This window comes from Stenella coeruleoalba, assembly GCF_951394435.1.
Source record: "Stenella coeruleoalba genome assembly, chromosome: X".
Taxonomy (NCBI): Eukaryota; Metazoa; Chordata; class Mammalia; order Artiodactyla; family Delphinidae; genus Stenella; species Stenella coeruleoalba.
In genome coordinates, this window is record NC_137152.1 from 122068088 (window position 1) to 122086384 (window position 18297).

At 54.3% G+C, this 18297-nt stretch overlaps 1 protein-coding gene and 1 pseudogene across 5 annotated transcripts; one reads left to right on the forward strand and one right to left on the reverse strand.

Moving 5' to 3' along the window:
• The first annotated feature begins 1259 nt into the window (after nt 1-1259).
• Nucleotides 1260-6495, forward strand: PNMA5 (PNMA family member 5). Of its 4 annotated transcripts, XR_013825614.1 has the most exons (4): nt 1327-1400; nt 3341-3401; nt 3572-5772; nt 6422-6495. XR_013825614.1 is itself a non-coding variant. In XM_079909780.1 (3 exons), exon 3 carries the CDS (start codon nt 3699-3701, stop codon nt 5040-5042), a length of 1344 nt encoding a protein of 447 aa, XP_079765906.1. In that variant the 5' UTR covers nt 1260-1400; nt 3341-3401; nt 3572-3698; the 3' UTR covers nt 5043-5805. The 4 variants fall into 4 exon arrangements, 3 of the variants coding, with proteins under 3 accessions (XP_079765906.1, XP_079765907.1, XP_079765908.1); XM_079909780.1 differs by lacking the exon at nt 6422-6495 and having other exon boundaries at nt 1260-1400; nt 3572-5805; XM_079909781.1 differs by lacking the exon at nt 6422-6495 and having other exon boundaries at nt 1260-1400; nt 3341-5805.
• Nucleotides 6496-11584: 5089 nt separating this feature from the next.
• LOC307180677 (ADP/ATP translocase 3-like) lies at nt 11585-18038 on the reverse strand (annotated as a pseudogene). Its single transcript has 2 exons — nt 18000-18038; nt 11585-12381 (listed from the first exon to the last, which is right to left on the reverse strand). The product of its transcript is annotated as an ADP/ATP translocase 3-like (transcript).
• Nucleotides 18039-18297: the final 259 nt, after the last annotated feature.

An 18297-nucleotide genomic window follows, 5' to 3' on the forward strand; every position in this document is an offset into this window, starting at 1 on the left:
ACTTGGAGTCCATTACTTTCTGACACCAGCAGGCAACCCCTTTTTCTTGGCATGGAAGGAGAATGATTTAACAGCCTCTCAATAGTACGTTCTAATTAAGTAAGGCATGTTCAGGTCTGTGTTCTCCTTCTCTGATATAGGAAATATCTGGACTTAAAGGTAATCTTTAATTTAACATTTTTGTCTGCTTTTAATATTTTATTAAAACGTTATCGAAAAGCCTCTTCTTCTGTGTCCCGAATAAAGCAAAAGAAATCTATTCTGTCACCAGATGACCACAACTTCTGGTCCGAAAAGTGACCACAGGCTTCAGAGCCTTGGTACTCCAAGCGTAGTCAGGGATCTACAGCATGGAGTCACCTAGCTTTCGAGAAACGCAGAACCTCAGTCCCACCCCGGTCCTCCTGAATCAGAACTTTCATTTTTACCAAGATCTACCAGATTTGCAGACTTCCAGTGCGATAACCTGAGCTCCCCCCACGCCGTTCTCTGGAACAGCGAGTTAAGAGTCCCGCGGGCCCCAGGGAAAATATTCCAGTCTTCCTTCTGTGGAAGAAATTTTCTTTGGAAAAGGGCGGGAAGCAGTTTGGGTACTAGGTGGGCAGTACTAGGTGGGTAGTACTAGGCTGTGAAGTCAAGGGAATAATGGGAGAATGTAATCCTTTGAAAGTTTTCGGTCTCTTGGTGAATACGAAAAATTGTCCTGCCCTTGCATTTTTCCCGGAAGCAGCTGTATTTCTGCTGTCCGCCTCTAGAAAACAGAACAATTAAAAAAAAAAACGATCAGGATTTCATTTAGTAAGCACCCACCGGGCTTTTACTTTTGCACCCGGCCCTGCGCTGACCTCTTGTTATATTCAAATAGGGAGAGCGACTGGTGACTGTCACGCCACAGCTCCCGCTCAATGGGGAACAGACATGCTAAACAAGAGCCAAGATGGCTGCTGGGCCTGGCGTGGCACGTGGTGGGTCTGGCGGTCTCCTTCCAGGGACCAGCCTAGGAATTGCAGGGGACCCTATTCCACACCTAACCCCGCTCACAGTCCAAGGCTGGATTCTGTCCAGCTCTGCAGTTTAAGGTGCCCCAGTTTAATTCGAACTCCGTCCGCCTAGTTGCGCACACTGACGCAGGGCGGGGCGAGGTCTCCCCCTTCCGAGGGGAAATGGTGGGCGCCACGCTGCTAGGGCGCAGCCGCGAGTGGGCCGTGTGCAGCTCTGCTGGGCGGGAAGCGGGGGGCGGGGGCGGAGGGGCGGGGAGCAGGGGCGGGGGGGCGGGGAGTTTGTAGCCCGACAGCCCCTTTCCACGGGCTTCCGGCCCAGTGTGCACCGCGCGAGCCGTGGTTCCGGACGCGTGGTGGTCGTGGTGTACAGGCGCTTCGGCCTGTAGGCACCTCCAGCAGGTACTGATCGGGGCCCGGGTACAGAGAGCCATCCAGACCGCGTGGGGTTCTGCACAATGACCCTTGCCATCTCCCTTGGCGTCCCAGGGGTTGGTGGCTACAGGTTTCCCCTGAAAATGGGATCCCACTGCACCAGGCATTGGCACCGCATCCATTCCGTGCCATTTCCAGGCACCGCGACCAGCCTAGGAATTGCAGGGGACCCTATTCCACACCTAACCCTGCTCACAGCCATTGCGGTCAGGACTAGTGGCTCTGGGCCTTATCCTAGAGGGAAGGTGGCTTCAGCCCTTCCTCCCCTGGTCTCCACCAACTTCCACTGACCACGTGTATTCCTGCTCTGGAATGAGGGACGTTTGAGGTAGCGGGTGTGTGAGGGGTCGTGGGAACTTAGGGAGGAGGGCTTAGGTGTGGGTGGGGACAACAGGGGAATGAGGGCGGGAGGCTTGGGGACAGTAGTTGGACTTGAGTGAGGCCAGGGCTTGGGACAGGGATGATGCTTGGGAAGGGGGGGGGACACGCCTTGAGTGGGGGCAGGGATTTGGCTTGGGTGGGGGCAGGGCTTTGTTAGGGATCTGACTTGAGTGGGGGATGGGACATGGGAAGGGGTGGGGCTCGGTGGGGACAGGGATCGGACTTCCCTAAGCGTGGGGCTTGGCGTCAGGGGCTGGGCTTAGGTGGGGGTGGCGCTTGGGTGGGGGTGGGACTTGGAGGGGGGACAGGGATCAAACTTCCGTGAGGGGAGGCTTGGCGTCAGGGGTGGGGCTTAAGTCCTCCGTCGTGCGTCAGTGGGGGCAGAGTTTGAGGGAGGGGGTGGATTGAAGGGCGGGGCAATAATCATACTGTAGGATCCCTCCCCTACTAGCACTGTATACCAGTTGAGAAGTTTCTTTTCTTTTTTTTTTGAATTTTTGAATTTTATTTTATTTTTTTACAGCAGGTTCTTATTAGTCATCCATTTTATACACATCAGCGTATACATGTCAATCCCAATGGCCCAGTTCATCACACCACCACCCCCCGCCCCCTGAGCAGTTTCCTGTATCCCTGTACCAGAGTGCCTCTGTAGGCTCAGAATGGGCACAGCCTGAGCAGGGCCGTGTGGGGTGGAACCGTAGCAAAGCACCTCTGCCTCGCCTTGGACAGATGCAGTGAGGCAGTACCACCTCCCCAGCACCGGGAGCTGCCTCTGGGCAGAGCTAGAGGGCAGGCCTAGTGTTGCGTGTGGGTGGAATCCCCGTATCTGCACTGCCGGTGGGTCCCTAGTCAGCATGGTGAACGGCTGTGACGTAGACGTATGTCGGGAGAGGCTTCTGTAACTTCCTGGCAAAAAGCCGGAGGGGTGGGGTTGCCTGCCAGGGTTTCCAGGGTCTACAGGGTGGGGTCACACCTAGGGTGAGGGTTGTCTGTTTCAGCAGTGTGGCACTGTAGACCCTTTTTGGGTCCCTTTTCTGTCCCTGATTCTAGCTTCCACACAGTTTGAAACGGTAGGCTACTGTTTTTCAGCACGTGATCCTTGCCGCCCACCCCCATGTCCCCTCCCCTCCAGCGACAACAGGACACTTCTTTGGTTGGAGGCCAGTGACATCCCCTGTTGCTCCTTAACCTTTACCACATAGCACCCCTCTGCGATGGAAACCCATGGTCCCCGCCGTTCTCAGTATCCACGGCAACACTGCAGCTTGTCACACGTTCTCCACACCCACCAGTTTCATTGCCTTGTGCAGAGAGAGCTCCAACCATCTTTCTCATTTGTCAGACATTCTCTGAGAAAGGAGGGAACTCACATCTCCGTCCTCCGACCTTTGCCCCAGAGAAGTGGGTACCGGGTGCCCTGGGCCTGAACAGCCCTGAGGCAGGGAGTGGGACAGCCTGCTGTCCTCTCCCGTTTGGCGGGCTTTGTCAGGCCCCTCCTCCTGACGCTGACCTTTTCACCACAGGCACCTGCAGTACACACGGAGGAGTCCTTGGACTTTGAGGAGGAGTGCACGGCAAGCCGAGGTCAGCAGGGAGGGGCGCTTGGCCTCAAGACACCTCTCCAGCAAATGACTGGGGAAGCCCTGAAAAGCAGGGCCTGGATCTCTGTGACCAGAAGTGGGGGTAGTGCGTGGGCTTTGAGTCGGGGTGGGAGGGTGCGCGTGAACGATGCTGTCACCCCATTTGCATTATAGGCTGTGCAAACCCGGAGCGATTCTGCCTCCATACTCGGCGTTGGCTCAGAATTCCCTGAGTCCCGCTCAAACTCTGTGAGCTGACTACTGCCCCTAGTGTTAGATCAGTCCATAGATAGTGGGAGCAATGCCTGTGAATCTGTTGGAGGATTGGTGCAAGGGCATGGACCTGGACCCCAGGAAGGCCCTGCTGATCGTGGGCGTCCCTGTGGAGTGTAGTGAAGAGGAAATTAAAGAGACCCTGAAGGCGGGCTTACAGCCCCTGTGTGCCTACAGGGTGCTGGGCAGAATGTTCAGAAGGGAAGACAGCTCTAAGGCAGTTCTCATTGGATTGGCCGAGCAGGTCAATTACGCTACGGTGCCGAGTCAGATCCCAGGAAAGGGAGGTGCCTGGGAAGTGGTGGTGAAGCCCCGTAGCCCAGATGATGAACTTATCAACAGACTGAACCACTTCCTGCAAGCTGAGGGCCGGAGAATGGTAGATGTGGTCAAAACCCTGGGGTATAGCCCTCGCCCCGAGGAGGGACAGCCAAAAGGCTTGGCCCAAGTCAGGCCGCCAGACCCGCAGCCTCTGCGAGAAAGCATGTGGTACCGAAAACTGAAGGTGTTTTCGGGAAGCACTTCCCCAGGCCCGGGCGAAGAGAACTTTGAAGCCTGGCTGGAGCAGGTGACTCAGATGATGCAGATGTGGCGGGTGTCTGAGGTAGAGAAGCAGCGGCGTTTGCTGGAGAGCTTGCGCGGCCCCGCCCCGTCCATCGTGCGGATGCTCCGGGCCAACAGTGGCTCCATGACCGTGGCGCAGTGCCTGGACGCCCTGAAGCAGATCTTCGGGAATAAAGAGAACTATAGAACCGCACGCTTTCAGCTGCTCCAGACCTTGCAGAAGCCCGGAGAGAAAGTCTCTGCCTTCTTGCTGCGGCTAGAGCCCGTGCTGCAGAACGCTGTGCGGCACAGCCCCTTGCCAGTGAGAAGCGCAGACATGATTCGCCTGAAATACATCCTAGCCCAGGCCCACGTGAGCACCGGCCTCCGGGACAAGCTCATGATCTTGGATCAGCGAGGCTGTGCGCCCACCTTCCTGGAGTTGATGCAGCTCGTTCGAGACGTGGAGGAGTGGCAGACCGCCGCGGCAGTGACCAGGGAGAAGCAGAGGCAGGTAGGAGGGGGCCACAGGGCCTCTGGCACCCAGGTAGTGGCAGAAACCAGTGTCCCGGTCCGTCCGGTCATGGTGCGGGCAGGGCAGTTCCATGACAGCAGCACTCAGACCGTCCAGGAAGGGGCTACCCTGTCACTGAAGCGCAAGCAGGTGCCACGCTGCTGCGAGACTGGGGAGGAAGGCCACAGCCAGGCCGCGTGTCCTAGGGCCGAGGACCAGCCCCCGGCAAAGCAGGCGCCTCAGCCTGCAGCAGAAGAGCCGGGAAACGAGATGCGGGCTGGGGCCTGGAGCCACCCCAGGCCCCAGGAAGCATAGGCTGAAGGTATCCAGGCACCCCTTCCCCTAGCAGGCAACACAGATATTTCAACGAGGGGAAGGGGCAGCCCACAGAAACAGTGGGGGCCTTGACTGGGGCACAGGGGCAGGGCAGCCAGGCCGAGGCCCCGCCCCAGCCCCCGCAGCGTCCACCAGCTGTTAGGGACTCCACCAAGCAAGCCGAAATCAGCTCAGGGAGGCACCGGCGGCACAAGCGGGAAGCCACCATACGCAGCACGACGCGTACCCGAGCCTCAGACACAGACCCCAGCACAGCAGAGGCTGACAAAGGTATAGTCGGGGGCTCTGGCGTCAGCCCTGTCTTCTGGCCACCCTCAAACGCCCACCCTGGGGGCTCTGAGCTAAGGGTGTGACGGGCCCCCAGGCCACGCGGGGCCTAGAGGCGCCTCCCCCGGGGCCGCCCCTGCCAGGAGGAGCCGGCGCTGGCGAGGAAGGGCTGTGGGGCAGAGAGGAGATGCCCCGGAGGGACACCGCAGGGTCCAACTTCACGATCATCTACACCGCTCGAGGGGAGCCCCGGGAAGGCAGCACCCTGGAGCCTCTGCGCAGGTGAGGGCAGGAGCAAATCTCCTGCCCCTGCAGCCTGAAAGGGCAGTAGGGGCAAGGACAGCAGACACTGAGGAGACGACCCCACGCGAGAGCGTCAGGTCAGCTTGGCAGGCAGGGCGCTGAGTCCCTGGTTGCCCAGTACCCCACAACTGGCTTTGGTGTGAGTGGGGGTGCAGGGAAGCGTTTGTTCCAAAGGAGGAGGAGGAGGGAGGAGGAGGAGTCGGAGGAGGGAGGAGGAGACGGAGGAGGGAGACTTGGAGAGGAGCGGGAGGGGGAGGGGCGGGAGGGGGAGGGGGTCCGGGCAGGGTCCAAGAGAATGAGTTGGCGGGAGGAAGGAGTGTTTAGTTCTCCCTAGGTTTGTGCATGGCCACTGGAGACGTGGGACTGGCCTGGAGAACCACAGCTCACAGCTGCCAATGCCAAGGCCAGCCCCAAAGCCTGCCACCTGGGAGCAGCCCTGAGTGGCCAGCCCCGGCCTGGGTGAGGGGCACCTGCAGATGGCTGCCACCCACACTGGCCTGGGAGTCGTTAGGGGCCACTCCAGGTGCCTGGGCCTCCCTCCTGAGAGGGTCCCCTATTCATCATCCCCTGGGGCAGGTTGCTCCCTGTACTGGCAAGCCCAAATGTGTCCCTGTAGGCCCCAGAGGGACCCAGGTGTCAAGGAAACCCCCAGCCCCCGCTCCCCTCCCCCCAACACACACACCCTAGCCATCGTCCCCCGCAGAGCCCTGAGGTGCGCCACGTGCCAGCCAAGGCTCTGGTCTCTGTGGGCCAGTGTCGTGAGCTCAACGTGTGCTTTCTGGGCATAGATTCAGGCCCAGCGCTGCCTGTTGTTGTGGAAATGTGCATGTGTTCTCCTCTGAGCAGTGCACCCCGCCCCGGTCCCAGCGCCGAGACACGAAGCCCAGTCTCAGGAGCCGGCAGGAAGGACGGGATGGACGAGGTCACAGCCAGCGCCCACCCCAGGACCTGGGAGCCCACCCGGGACCTTTGGAAGGAAGACCTTGACCGGGGCTGCAGGAGGTCTGCGGGAGGCCCCCCAGGGCTTGTGTTCTGCTGGGCCACCCCGTTGTTCCTCGGGACTCCACGTCCCCGGCTTGGTGGCGCACGCCCTGCTGTGGGACTGTCCTGTGCCCGCCATAGGGCAGGGCCAGGCCCCGGGCATGTGGGCCAGAAATGGAGGGTCTGCCCTGGGGGGAGCGGGCATGGCCGGCGCCCATCTTCCTGGCGAGAGGCCACCCGCGGGGCCCTCAGGAAGGGAGACTGTGGGGAGATGGAGGGCCGCCGGGTGGGGTGTAACGGAGGCACCTTTTTGAGGACCCTGGGGGGGGCCGGGACCCGTGAGCTCCGGTGGCCGTTAGAAGTTCCTCTGTGTGTTGTTATGCCCTGTGTTCAATGGTTTCAGTCAATGTTTCTGTTTAATAAATTTCCCTGAACGTTTCATCTGAGTTTGGCCTCTGCTGTGGGCAATGGCGTGAAGGGGCTGCTGTGGTGGGGTCAGGGTTGGGGGCAGCAGCAGTGGCCTGGCACCCCGAGTCGGCACGGAGGTACGGTCCGGGCAGGGTCCAAGAGGGTCCATGTGGTCTCCTCGGCTGGATGGAGCCGGGCGGCAGGGCCTTGTGGGCACGGGCCATGGCTGGTTGGGTCCCCGGGAAACTCGGGGGGTCCCCGGGAACCAGTGGGTTCGGTGTCAGGGGGAGGGGGAGGGACGGCAGGCAGGACCGGAAGCTCCAGGATCCCTGGCAGCTCTGTGGGGGCTCGGGGCACCCAGAGAGTTCAGAGGCATCACGTGTGCCCTCCCAAGGACCAGCCGGCCACAGAAGGGTCCGGGCGTGAGGTCAGAGGCCCCTGCCAGGAACGCAGTGCAGGATTCCGGGGTGGGGGTTGTTTGCCCACCTGCCTGAGATCCGTCTACCCCTGCCGTCCCGCAGCGGCCTGCCCTGGTCTAGGCGCTGAGGGACGTTTGGGGACCTGGGGCTATGGGGTGGCCGAGGGAAGGAGGGCCGCCCAGCAGGAGTTGCAGAGCCCTCAGGCCCTGGGTGGGGGCACAGAAAGGCAGGGAGAGCTGTCCTCCACTTTAAGTCCCGGGCGGGGCGGCCCCCCGAGGGGCAGGGGCGCCCCCTCCCTGTCCCACTCCCTGCATCACTCCTGTGTCCTGGGAGCAGGCAGGAGGCGGGGGGGGGGGGGGGGGGGGGGGGGGGGGGGGGGGGGGGGGGGTGTCCTGTGAGTGGGAGGCTGTAGATGGGGCCCGGGGATGACCCCTTCCTGCCCAGAGGCTGGCTCTGGACCCCCGGGGCCCTCCGTGCCACCTGAAGAGGGCATCGGCCAGGGGTGGGGGCCCTAGTGATCCAGGAGAAGCCTCCCTGACCCTGAGACCGTGCCCTGTGGTCCTGCGCGTGCGTGCCCCGGGAGGGTGCGCGTTTGCGTTCGGCGAGTGTGCGCCTGCGCGCGCCGCCATTTCCTGCAGCCCCGAGCTTGTGTCCGGTGCCTATCGGGAAACAGGACCGTCCACACAGCGAAATGGCTACCGGGGGCGCGAGAGGCCTCGGCGTCGCTTCTCCCGCCGTCGTGCCCGATCCTGCCGCTAGATGGCGCGCAAGGATCACAATTGGGCCGGGCCGCCCGTCTCGGGCACCCTGGCCTCCTGCTGCCCTTCCCCCGTCGGCCTGGAGGACGTGGGTGGTCTCGCCGGCCTTGCGGCTGAAGCAGCCCCCACCCCCCCGGCCACGTGTGCACCCTCGCCGCAGTTCCGGCGGAGGCGGGAGAGAGGAAGGGAGCTGGGTGCCCGCAAGGAGCCAAAGGGGCTGTTTGGCGGGGTGCCCTGGTGTCGGTGGTCTCTGGGCGCTGGCCTTCAGAGCTGGCCGGGGCCAGGAGCTGTGGACACGCGGGGAGGGCGGCTCGACCCTCCAACCACGAAGGACCTCGGGCGGAGATGCTGCTCTGGGCGCTGGGGCTCCTTGGGGAAGGGGCTTGTTCCTAAGAGGTGGGGGAAGGAGGGGAATGGGGTGGGCAGGGACCTCCTGCAGAGCAGTGGAGCCTTTTCCTAGCTCAGAGTTCATGGAGCCTTTCCTTGTTCTGTGGTCGAAAGTGAGAAGAGGACTGAGGGGATTGTCCAGGTTACCGAGTTGCAGAGCTATAGGCTTCTTAAGTCTGGGACCTGTGCTGCTTTCATCACATTACGTATTGCTCCCAGTTCGTGGGTAGTTATTACCCCTAAGGCCTTGGTGAGCCTGGTGGACCCATACTGATAGCTCTGGCAGTCTGTCCAAAAGTGAGGGAGGGGTGCCTCTTAACCCGTCCTATTTGTCATCTAACCTCCTGCCTCCCAGATGCTAATGATGGTTCACCAACACCGCTATTCTATGTAGACATCTAGCATTACTATTCATGCCTGACAGACCCTCTGTGTCATTTAACTAAAACTCAACTGTTACACTCTGGGTGACATGACTGTGGCTCTCGTTGTCTCCCTTTCCACAGTCAGGTTCTGCCTTTCAGCCTTATTTGATTTTTATTCTTTCTAGCAAAACCTCTCCCTGAATTAAGGCCAGGCACAGCACAGGTAATTTTGAGGTTTATATTTCAAGTCCTAAGAGCCCCCATTTCCCATAGCACCAGCAGTTCAGGGAAGAGTACCGCCCCCATCCCTTATTCTCGGTAGAATCGGGCCTTTCCTTTTCAGCGAGCCCTCAGTCTTCCCCTTGTGCCCGATATCTGGGCAAGCTGGTAAGAAAGCCTGGGTGCTCCTTCCTTTGGCACCAGAGGGAGATTAGAACCATGTATGCCCCTGACCACATGTGAGAACTCTCCCCTCGGCCCCGCCCCCTCACATGGTAAGATCCCAGGCCACTCTCTATCCTTTGCTCGCACAAGTCACTTTACAACTGCTCTCTTGAGAACCCTTGATTCTGTAAGTAATGAACCATTTCTTGACTTCTTGGTGTGTGTGTGTGTGTGTGTGTGTGTGTGGTGTCATTGGTCTCCACATCCAAAGCAAATTTTGGGGTGGGGGTCTGTCTGTCTGTCAGGTTACGTTGGTGGAAATTATGTGCAAGTCTATGGAACTGCCCCCCCACCCCCCACACACAACCAAGAGAGTCAATTACAGACAATATCACAGGAAGCATGGCAGAGATTAGAGCTGCTCTGAAAGATGTAGGGGTGGTGGTCCCCATCATATCTCCATTTACTTTGCCAGTCTGTTCACTGCAGAAATTGGATGAATTCCATAGAGTGACTGTATACCCCAGGCTTCACCAACTATCAATTCCAGTTGTGGATGCTGTTGCTGGACGTGGCAGAATCGCTCAAGCAGATGAATAAGGCCTTAGGTCCATGTTACGTGGCCGTTGATTTGATGAGTGCATTCCTTTCTATTCCAACCAATCAAAGAAAGAGGATAAGAAGCAGTTCACAATTATGTGGACATCTTTATTTACAATTTGGTCCACTACCACGTTAACTCTCCTGCCCTATGTCATATCTGTACTCTCTTATAACATAGTACAAAGAGATGTGGATCATCAAGACAGCCCATAGAACATCAGTCAGATCAGTTACACTGACACCATCATACTGATTGGACAGGAAGAGTAAGAGGCCTCTCTAAGACACATGGCCTCTCGAGAGCATGGGAGCTAAACCCTATGAAGGTTCAGGGACCTGCCATTTCAGTGAAGTGTTTAGGAGTCCAGTAATCCGAGGCATGCCAGGATGCCCCCTCCAAAGCACAAGACAAATCATTGCGTCTTGGATCCTCCAGCACAAAGAAGAAAGGAGCACACCTGGCAGGCCCCAGGATCATTGCTGCGGTCCATATATCAGGTGACACAGAAGGCTGAGAGCTGGGCTGCAGGAGAGGAAGCTTCAGCAGAGCTGGGGTGCAGGAGAGGCGCCTGCGGCAGAGGTGGGGTGCGGGAGAGGAACCTGCAGCAGGTCCAGGCTGTGGTGCAAGTAGCCGCGTGGACCATCTTATACGACAGACCCCGTGGTGTCAGAGGTATCAGTAATGGGCAAGGATGCAGTGTCAAGTTCAAGGCCAGCCCCTGTAAGAGAATTGCCACTCAGTCCCCTGGGGTTCCGGAGGAGGGTCATGCCATCAGCATCAGAGATTCTATGTCTTTCTAGAAATAGCCTCTGGTGTGTTTCTGGGCCCCGGTAGAGACAGATGCTTGACTATGGGACACCAACTGACTCTGTGTCTGGAACTTCTCATCATGAGCTGGGTCCTGCCAAGTCAAAAGCAGATGGCAACTCACTGTAGGATGGCAGTGGTGCATCTGGAATGCAGGCTGGGCAGGGACAGAGGTGTGAGGAAGGTTTGTGAGCACAGGCCCTCATGTTACGCATCACAGTCATACCAGAGCTCCTCCCTCAGCTCACACTATGGCCACATGATCCCATACAGCCAGATGACGGAGGAGGAAAAGGTCTAAGCCTGGCTTTTGGACGGATTTGCTTGGTCTTTGGATACAAGTTGAAAATGGATGGCAGTTACACTCTAGCCACACCTAGGGACGTCCCTGAAAGACAAGGGGGAGGGAAGATCTAAACCCCTACGTGGGTTAGGGTGGAGGGACAAAGGGTGTTTTCTGGTTTTCTTTTGTGTGTGTCCTGGTTTTATCGTTTTGCAGCAGAATGCCCAACATTGAACATAACTGCAAATATGTGGTCGTGCCAAAGCTAATAGCGCTTAAGTACAAATGGGAGGCGTGGTTGCTCCTATGACCACCTGAAGCCTAGGTCTGGTAGGAGCGGCCTCACCTGTGGACCCATGAAGACATCACGATTCCACTCCCTCCCTAATCAATACATGGACACAGGATGCCAATGGTCGTGATCACAATGAGCCTTTCGCCAGAGCCACCTCCAGCTCTCCACAAACATGGTGAAATTTCTCGAAGGTCAATGGTCCATAAAAGTTAAGTATTCTATGTGGTTCTCTTGGGTCTGTGTGTCCAGCGGGGTGGGGCCTAGATGACCTCCTTCAGGTCATCGTACGGGACCAGCATGAAGGCACCACCCATGAGGCAGAGGACGTTGGACAGGCGCCCTTGAAGAAGGCTTTGCCCCTTTCGTCTTTGAAGAGGCCCCCTGTACGTGATGTTGGCTCCTTTGTGCCCTGACTGCATCATCATCTGCCGCCACTTGGTGTTGAAGGGGCAGGAGACCGTGCTGGCCACCACTGTCACGTTCTTGGAGTCAAGGAGCATGACTTTGCCGGAGTAGGTGGGCTGGTAGATGACGATGCTCCGCACGGAGAGGCTGAAGCCCTGGCATAGGCCCCGGATGCCATCAGACCTGGTGATCTTCACCAGTCTCCTAATCCTTTGAACTCGATGTCAGATTTCCCGAAGTCAGCCGCCAGGTGGGTTCTGGTGAAATCCAGGGGGTACACGAAGCAAGAGGGAGGTGGCTCTGGCCACCCCACCAGAGGCCAGATTGCCAGCAAAATACTTCCAGAGCTGCGTGTGCTTGTCCAAGGCCCCCAGGAAGATCTGCTTGTACTTATCCCTGAAGGCGGAGTTGAGGACTTGAGTGGGAAGGAGTGTATGACGCAGGCTGTCCGTCCAGAAGGACAGCACACCCTGCTCCTTGGGGCTGCGCACGGTGCAGTCCACGATGCCCTTGTCCTGCTCGTCGGCTGCGATCTGCTTGCTGGTGTATTGTACCCGCACAGCAGTTTTGCCCACTCCATCGGGGCCACAGCCACCTTGGAGATGGTGGCGGCAATGCCTCTGGCCAGGAAGTCCTTGGCAAAGGAGAGGGCCTGTTTCGTTGTGGTGGCAGAACGGGCAGCTCAGTGAGTGGGAAACAGAGTGGAGGCACAGAGGGCTGGAGGGTGGGCACTGCTGGTCAGCCCTGTTGCCGCTGGGACCGAAAATGCAGGCCTGGCATCCCATACAAGATGGTATACTGTCAGGGGATATACTTCAGACTGAAGGATGTGTCTGGGCGGGCGCATGAGCATGGATCCTCTGGTATCACACATTCCATCACCCAGAAGCTGCTAGCTTTGTAGCATGCCACAGTGTCCTGCTGAAGGTGCAGCTGAAGCACTGCAGTGATGGGGTGCCGTCCTCCAGAACGCAGTATATGCACTGCATCTGAGGCCTCCATGTGGCACTGTGTCCCCAGTAGGAAGAATACGTGGGACTGGGATCCGAGGGGTGGAAGCCAGAGTGGCCCCCTTTCCATCTTCCCTAGTGACCTACTCAGGTGGACATTGTGTGTCACATCTCCTTAGCTCTGGACTTTGCAGGAGAGGATATTCTGGTCCCTAAAGACAGTGCACTCTCACCAGGAGACACAGCCGGAGTCCTGTGGTGCTTATAGATATGACTGCTGCCCGGCATTTTTTTGTCCCCTGTGTCCAGAGACCAGCAGGCAGGAAGAGTCGCCATTTCAGCAGTAACCAACGCTTAATCAAGGAAGAGGGAGAACTGCTCTTACAGCTGGAATATGTGCGGAACACAGATGATGTGCTTAGGTGACTCTTGGTGCTCATTGGCCCAGTTGTGCCTGTGAATGGCCAAGTGCAGCGATTCTGCCCTGAGAAGGGCATGGATACCAGGGGCTCAGACCTCAGGGATGAAGGAAAGTGGCCAAGACTGCGGAGGTGAGAGCAGAGGGTGAGGGAGACCTAGAAGGGGCAGTGGAGGAGGGAGGTAATGAGCAGCTGTCACAGCTGCAAGACCAACTGCATCAATGGCGTTGTACTGTGTCCCACCAATTTCTCTCTTCTAAGTGGACACTCAAGAAGACAGGCACATGGGAACCACAGAGAAACTGCTCCCTGAACATATGTCTATGGAATAGTGGATCTGTGTGGCACGAGGGGTGGACCGGGGCAGCTATGGAAGTTCACCACTTACATGTCACTTTAAGACAGGAGTGCAGTCAGCTGACAGCACCCAGATGCAATGCTTTCAGGATCCACTGCAGCATTTGCACAGAGGTCATGCTACTCCCAGGCAGCACCCAGTCGACGACTTAGCACAGCAGGGCTACTAGAATTATTTCGGCTCAATGTGGGACTCCTCAATGGGCCGTCTTTGCACCAGAGCTCCCAGTGGGCTGGCCAAGACTTTCTCAAAGCTGCACCATCGTCTAAGGCGCTCCCTTCCAGCCCTTCTTCCATCTCCCTCCTTCCACAGGTGTCTTACATTCACTGTGGTCTGAAGGCTCTTCCTGCCTACCCCCCTTTATCTTTCTCAATAAATCTTTTGCACTTTCTAACTCCATATTGGCTTCCTGGCGGACCTGAACTGACACATTTCATTTGAGGCTAGAGAGTACTCCTCTTCTTTCATGGTGAAGGTAGGAGAAAAGCCAAAACACTCTTTCCTCCTAAAAATTTCCTTTAAAAATTACCTTCGAAATATTTTATCTTCTCTTAACTAGCATTGATGGGGTGGTGCTTGCGGGAGTGGCTTTGCCGTATTTTAGGAAATTCAGCGCTGTAGGGGGTTTGTTTGAGGGATTTGGGAGCTGCTCGCACGCAACAAGCTTTATTGCGTTGCGTGTGCTCCGTAGCGTGAGACCATCCAGAGGCTTATGGGTGGGCTAAGGAAGCGCCACCCAGAAGGAGAGGAGGGTAGGGTAACTGTTACGGCACTCAGCAGCACGGCAGGGGGTCTCCAGGCCAGAGAATTCTGAAGGGCAGCAGTGGCTTGGCGTCTTATCAATGACCAGCGGATGTGGGGTAAGGTGTCCTGGGAATTGCAAGGCAGGCAGGCCCTAATTGACTAATAATCTGCTGGCTTGGGCTATTTTAAAAATAATTTAATGTGTAAAAACTGGAGTTTGGCACCAGTGGGATTTTGAGCTAATGAATCTCAGCCCGCAATGAAGAAATAGAAAAGTGAGGGGCCAATACACAGAGGCCATCTGAGGCTGATTTATATAACAAGCATTTCGATGTATTTCTGTTGAGAACGGAGACCGTGCAGGGACTTGGCACCTCCCGTCCTCAGGTTTGGGCTAAAACCCTGAGGAGATGGGCAACATTCCATTTAACATCCTGTTATGTATTTAATAAATATGTATTCAATAAGTATGTATATAGCTGTGCTCTGTCATGCATTGCCCCAGGTGCTAGAGGTGCAATGGACAGCGAAACCACTCATGGTTCCTGTCATCATGGAGCTTTGAACTGCGGGAGGAATTGCACAAATACACATGTAATCATTATGTTAAGTGCTTGAGAAAGGCAAGTCCTGCGAGACTGCTACAAGAGTGTGTTAGGAACTCAAGTTAGATGAGGCAGGAGCGCCACTTGAGGTGCCCTTGGTGAAGGGACATGGATGCTGACACCTGAAGGATGAGTAGGAGTTGGCCAGGCAAAGAGTGAGGGAGGTTGTGCTCAGGCAAAAAGAACAGAGTACGCAGTGGGCACAAAAGTGACCTCTACCTCAGCCACCCACTTCTGCTGTCACTTTCCAGGCTTTGTCATCTCCTGTAACTGCCCCCACCTTGATAATCAGTGATTCAAGCATCCCCGCTGTGGTCATTTTCCAACCTCTTCAGGGCCTTCAGGCATTGCCTTTCTCTGTCTCTACCTGTCAGCCATCTCCTTTTTCACTTAATCTTTATTTAAATGACTTTACTCAGGTATAATTAAAATGCACATATTTAAAGTGTACAGTTTGATAAAGCTTTCTCATACCCTTTTTTTTTTCTTTCTTGCGGTACGCGGGCCTCTCACTGTTGCGGCCTCTCCCGTTGCGGAGCACAGGCTCCGGACACGCAGGCTCAGCGGCCATGGCTCACGGGCCCAGCCGCTCCGCGGCATGTGGGATCTTCCCGGACCGGGGCACGAACCCGCGTCCCCTGCATCGGCAGGCGGACTCTCAACCACTGTGCCACCCGGGAAGCCCTTCTCATACCCTTTTGAAGTCCCTCCCTCCTGTATCCTGCAACCTTGCTAAACTCACTTATTACTTCTAGCAGCTTTTTCTTGGTAGATTCTATGAGGTTTTTCTACACAGAAAATGTTGTCTTCAGATAACAGCGGTTTTCTTTTCTAATAATGAATACCTTTTATTTCTTTTTCTTAACATGAGACAAAACTCTTCTCTGTCTTAGAAAGGCTTTCTGCTTAGCTCCTTAGCTTCTGACTCAGTCCTCTATGTCTTCTTCGTCATTGCAATCTTGGCTCCTTAAATCTCCAATTTTGTGTCTCCAGGCCCGTGAGACCACTGAAAGCTGTGCTGGTTTTTTGGTCCCCAGATATATCCATCTACCTGGATGAAGCCTGAATTCTCAGCCTCCTTCACTGCCCTAGAATTGGCAAATGTCCCCAGAGGAGAAGCAGCTGCAAAATACCAGTGTACCTTTCCATGGTTCTCCTTCTCCTGCACGGTGGCCCCTTAAGTTCTGATCACTTCAGGAGGTCTCCAGTGGTTCAAACTGATCTTTTTCGTCATATTTTTAAAAATTGTTTTTGCTATTTAGAATGTTATTATTATTAAATATTGCATATATACAAAAGAAATATAATGTATCGTGTACATTAACAGTCCAAGGAATAGTAGAAAACCAAACGCCCATGAATCTGTAACAGAGAAGAACAAACCTAACTCCATATTCGATCTATTCCTTTAGCTCTAATCTCTGTGCTTAGTCATGCTGGCTCTGAACCTTTGTCTCTTCAATCAGTAAAAGAACATTGCCTATAGCCTGAAATATACAGTAGTCTTTTCTCAAGGCTCTGCCTCCCAGGCTTAACCTTTAAAGCCATAACACTTTCATTCATATAGACATAAAAAGTTATAGAACAGAAAATAAAATTTGTCTTATTGAAGGTTTACAGGAACTTCGTGACCTGACCTACCTGGACACCTGCGAGAACAAGGGACTATCACGTCCTCTCTGAGGTCTGGCCAGCACCGAGAGGTCTGCAACAGCCAGCCACACCCCCTCCCCTTTTAGTATAAAAGGAGCCTGAATTCTAACCTGGGTAAAATGGTTCTTTGGGATATGAATCTGCGATCTTCTCAGTCTGCTGGCCTTCTGAATAAAGTCGCTGTTCCTTGCCTCAGCGCCTTGTGTCTCCATTTATTGGCCTGTCACGTGCCGAATAGTACGGGTTTGGGCTCAGTAACAAACCCACCATGAAGGTAAGCTTTAGGACAGAGCCCCCGACCCTCCTCACTTATATTCAGTCCCGGTCCACCCTCACGCAACACTTCTACATTATTGTTATTTTTAAAAATTCATTTAAAATGAGATATAATTGATGTATAACTGTGTAAGTTTAAGGCGTACAATGTGTTGACTTCATACATTCATATGTTGCAATGTGTTACCACTTTAGGGTTAGCTAACATGTCTGTCACATCACATAATTTTCATTTATTTTTTGTGGTGGGGACACATGTCATGTTTTAATGGGATTTTCCTGTTGTTCTCTATAGGAACGTTTGTCTGCCAAAAACTACCCTGTCGTACCCATAAGCAGAAGTCAAATCAATAAAATCAAGACACCTTCAATGGTTCTCAAATTTTACCACCTGTTCTCATCTCTTCTACCACCATGTAGTCCAAGTTATGACCATATATCCCCTATACTAGTCCAATAGCCTCCTAAATTGATCTTGTATCCACTTTGCCTCCTTCTTATGCATTCCTCATATAGCAGCCAGAATTATTTTTAAAAAACAAATCATATTATGTTACTTCCATGCTCAAAACCCTTCAATTCTTCCTACTGCTTTCTTAGCATAAAATGAAAAACATTTTTAATCACAATAAATGGCATTGGCTGAGTTGTGATAATGCTCAATGTACCAGGCACAGTATCGTTTGATTTTCATAGTAATGCAAATGATTATTTCCCTTGTTTATACCAATGAGTAAGTAGAAATCTATAAAGCTGAATTTAATTGGTTAAGGACACAGTTAGAAGTGGTGAAGCTGGAATTCCAAGCCAGGCCTTTTCAGCTCTAATGTACGTGTTTGAAACAGTTTAGATATATAGATACCTGACTTCTTCAGGGCAGGCAGGTAGACTGGAGACCCAGGGAAGAGTTAATGTTACAGCTTGAGTCCGAACGCAGTCTGCAGGCAGAATTTCTTCCTCTTTGAGGGACTTCAGTCTTTTCTCTTAAGACCTTCAACTCTTTGGATGCAGTGCACTCAGATTATGGAAAATAATCAGCTTTATTTATAGCCACTGATTCAAATGTCAATCACATCTAAAAATACCTTCACAGCAACATCTAGAGACATGTGTAACCAAGCAACTGGGCAGTACAGCCCAGCCAAGTTGGCACATAAAATCGCCCACCATACTACCTGACTGTATTTTCATTGTAAAGAATTCAAACAGTGGAAAGTATAGAGAAGAAACACTGAGAGTCACACTCCCACCTCTGTCCCCTTTACCTCCACAGAGATGAACACTGTCAACCTCTCAGTGAACATCCTTCCGGAGAGCTGCCTATTCCTTTAACATTCATACATATAAATATATATATAAATATATATATATATATAATTTGGTTTACTTTATTTAAATGGGATCATTCTGTAAGTATTGTTTGTGTCTTGTTTTCCCTCTTGATTGGTAAGTCACATATATTTGTTTTATTTTTTTACTTAGACAAACAAAACATTTATTCAGTGCTTACAATATTAGGTGATACAATTGAGTGAAAAGCAAAAGTCCATCTTTGACCCCCTT

Coding starts and splice junctions, on each gene's coding strand:
- PNMA5 (XM_079909781.1), top strand. CDS start 3,699: ATGCCTGTGAATCTGTTGGAGGATTGGTGCAAGGGCATGGACCTGGAC.